Below are 2707 nucleotides of genomic sequence, written 5' to 3' on the forward strand. Positions count from 1 at the left end.
ACCACATGGCCCATATTCCCCGTGACCCACAGGCTACCGCAGACCGGTGTAGGCGGCTGGACAACGGCGGAGGAAGAGGGCGTCGGGGAAGGGCGCACAACCGGCCGCCCGGAGGGCCTCGGGGCGGCTCCAACCCCGCCGCCCGCCGCCCAGCACAGCGCCGCCCGCGCGCAGAGGCCGGCCCTGCCCCGGCGCGTGCCCTGCGGCCGTTAACGGCCGCCTGGCGCGGGGGGCGGGCCGCGCGCCCCCGCCTCAGCACTCGCCCGCGGCGGCACCTGTGAGGCGACGCCGGGGTCCCGCTCTGCCGTGGTGGCGGAACCTCCCCGGCCCGGCCCGGCCCGGCCCGAGGCAGCGGGGCGCAGGGAAACTCTGCCCTCACCGCCCGGCCTTGGGCTCTGCGGGGTCTCCCGGCCCAGGGGCTAGCGCGGGAGGAAGCGTCGCTCTTCCCACAGGCAGCGCTGAGGCCGAGGCAACGCGGCGGAGCGCGGAGGCGCCCGGCTCTGCCAGGACGCCCCGGCGGACTCCCTGCGCGGGGCGGGAGGAGTCGCGCGGGCTGCCTGACTGTCACGGAGTTTCTTCGCCCATTCTCCTGCCGTGCCTCTTTCAGGAAAGTTGCAGCTCTCTCCGCCACCAGAAGCCCTGACAGAGCCGGGACAATTGAAGCCTCCCGCCTCAGCACCCCGTACCCCACAGGGAGGAGGCGATTTGCATGCGGACTTGTCTCTGGTAGCAGCCACTGCCCGTCAAGCCTGACGGACAAACGCCCCCCCCTCTTTCCGCCCCCCCCCCCGTCCCGGAAAGCCCCTCCCTCGCCCCCTCCCTCGCCGGCACCTCCCGCTGCCTGTCAGTCGGAGCGGAGCGCGGCGCGGGGAGCGGAGGCGGCACGGCAACGGCAGAGAGCGGGCGAGAGAGGGAGAGAGAGAGCGAGGAGCCAAGCTCTCCCCTCCCTCCCTCTCTCCCTCCCTTCCTTCCTCCTCTCTCCCTCCCTCCCTCCCTCGCTCCTTCCCCTGCTCCCTCCCTCCGTTCTTTCTGCTTCTCTCTCTCCTCATTCTCGCTCTCCGTCTCACCCACCCCGATCTCCGTTCCTCTTCCCCTCTTCCTCCGTCACACACGCACGCACTCTCCCTCTCCCTGTTTTTCTGTCATTTGACGTTGCATCTCACGGCGGCCACCGGCGTCCTCAATGAATCCCCTTTATTGATCTGTCACCCTCCCTCCACCCCCGTCCCCTCCCAGCTCCACTCCTGTACCTGGAGCAAGGCAGGAGCGGCAGCCGAGCAGCATGTCCCGAAGGAAACAGAGCAAACCCAGGCAGATCAAACGTAAGTTTCCTGAGGGGGGCTCCCTCTTAACAGACTTTTATTTATCTCGTTCTTGGGAGACGCGAGAGAGGTGGCTGTGGGGAGCGATAGGGGGGTCCAGAGTACGGACCGAATGATGAAACTTTGCAAGAGAGGCTGAGGATGGGGAGAGAGGAAGGGGACAAGAGCGAAAGCCAGGAGCTGCTCTGATGCGGGGTGAGCAGGCTCCTCACTGTCTCGTTTTTTGCTCCTTTGGAGCTCCTGCTGCCTCCCCGTAGTCTCTTCAAACTATTCCTCCGACTTTCGGAGTGGGATCACTTACGTTTTTTCGAGTTGAAGTGGCGCCGGGAGAGCAGCATAAAACAGCTTGCGAACACCGTACCAGTGAGCAACTTTTTGCGTTTAACGCGTGTGAACAGACCCATGCCGAGCCTGGGCTGCAGTAAGTACCAGAGGATGGCAGAAAGTGTGTGGGGGGGGGGGGGGGGGGGGGGGGGAAGACGAGAAAAGACCCGCGGGGGAGCCGGTGGGTAGCGCCGCGCCGGCTGCGGGCCCCGCCGTCCCCCCGGGCGCCGTCCCCACGCGGCTGGCCGCGCCGCTCCGCGCCTGGCGCTCTGGCGCGGACCGCCCACGTCCCTCCGGGGCTCGCTTTGCCGCTACACCCTAGGCGCACACTCGCCTGTGCTGTTTTCGGGGGTTTAACACTTTAGAGCCGTTTTCTGTATTGAGAACAGGTGTGCTGAAGGCTTGTAGTTGAAAGATACTCTGCCTAATAGCGTTCATAGTTCACTTTTCTTGCCTGTGACACACGACAGAGTCTTAACTTCATAAACTTTTCTGTGCTTTAGATTATTCATCCGAACAAGTCTAGCGGTCGGGACTAGAAGAAGTATCAGGCGTTTCGAAAGAGGGTCTATAAATCATTTTGTTATAAAATCAGTGGCACTGATCAGATATATCTTCATTGATGTTCTGTATTACAGAACTCCATTCAAAGTAACCATCATGGGACGTGGAGAAGCTCTTTCAGTAGTATTTTCCTTATTGATTTCTGACTCCAGAATGCTTATTAATAGGCCACTTCGGATGGAATATGTATTGAATTGACAAAGTAATTTAGCAAAGAAGAAAATGAGCTTCATGTCGAATAAGATTGGTCACTGTAAAGTGTTCGTGTAATTGGCTGAGCATCCTTGCTTTGTAGAAATTACCTTTTTACAGTCTTTAACCTGATAAATACAAATAACCATCATGGTTTCAGATTTAGTTTTCAGTTTACTGAAGTAGCCTAATAAATGACTGAAACTTTCTGTGACATATTTTTAAGTTAAATATCATGTTGTGATGCAAGAAACTTTGATTTACTTTGGAAATTGATAATCCTAAATAAATATGCCATGTACTTT

General features: G+C 59.0%; 1 protein-coding gene across 2 annotated transcripts in view; it reads left to right on the plus strand.

Moving 5' to 3' along the window:
- Positions 1-834: 834 nt before the first annotated feature.
- Positions 835-2707, plus strand: part of ZFPM2 (zinc finger protein, FOG family member 2) — a 323709-nt gene continuing 321836 nt past the window's right edge. Inside the window, exon 1 of one of the 2 annotated variants that reach the window (XM_052788292.1) lies at positions 835-1322. In XM_052788292.1, the coding sequence (XP_052644252.1) occupies positions 1283-1322 (40 nt within the window). In that variant the 5' untranslated portion in view covers positions 835-1282. The remainder of the gene's footprint in view (positions 1323-2707) is intronic. The other variant, XM_052788290.1, reaches the window with a different exon arrangement.

This window comes from Harpia harpyja, chromosome 5 (genome assembly GCF_026419915.1).
Source record: "Harpia harpyja isolate bHarHar1 chromosome 5, bHarHar1 primary haplotype, whole genome shotgun sequence".
Classification (NCBI taxonomy): domain Eukaryota; kingdom Metazoa; phylum Chordata; class Aves; order Accipitriformes; family Accipitridae; genus Harpia; species Harpia harpyja.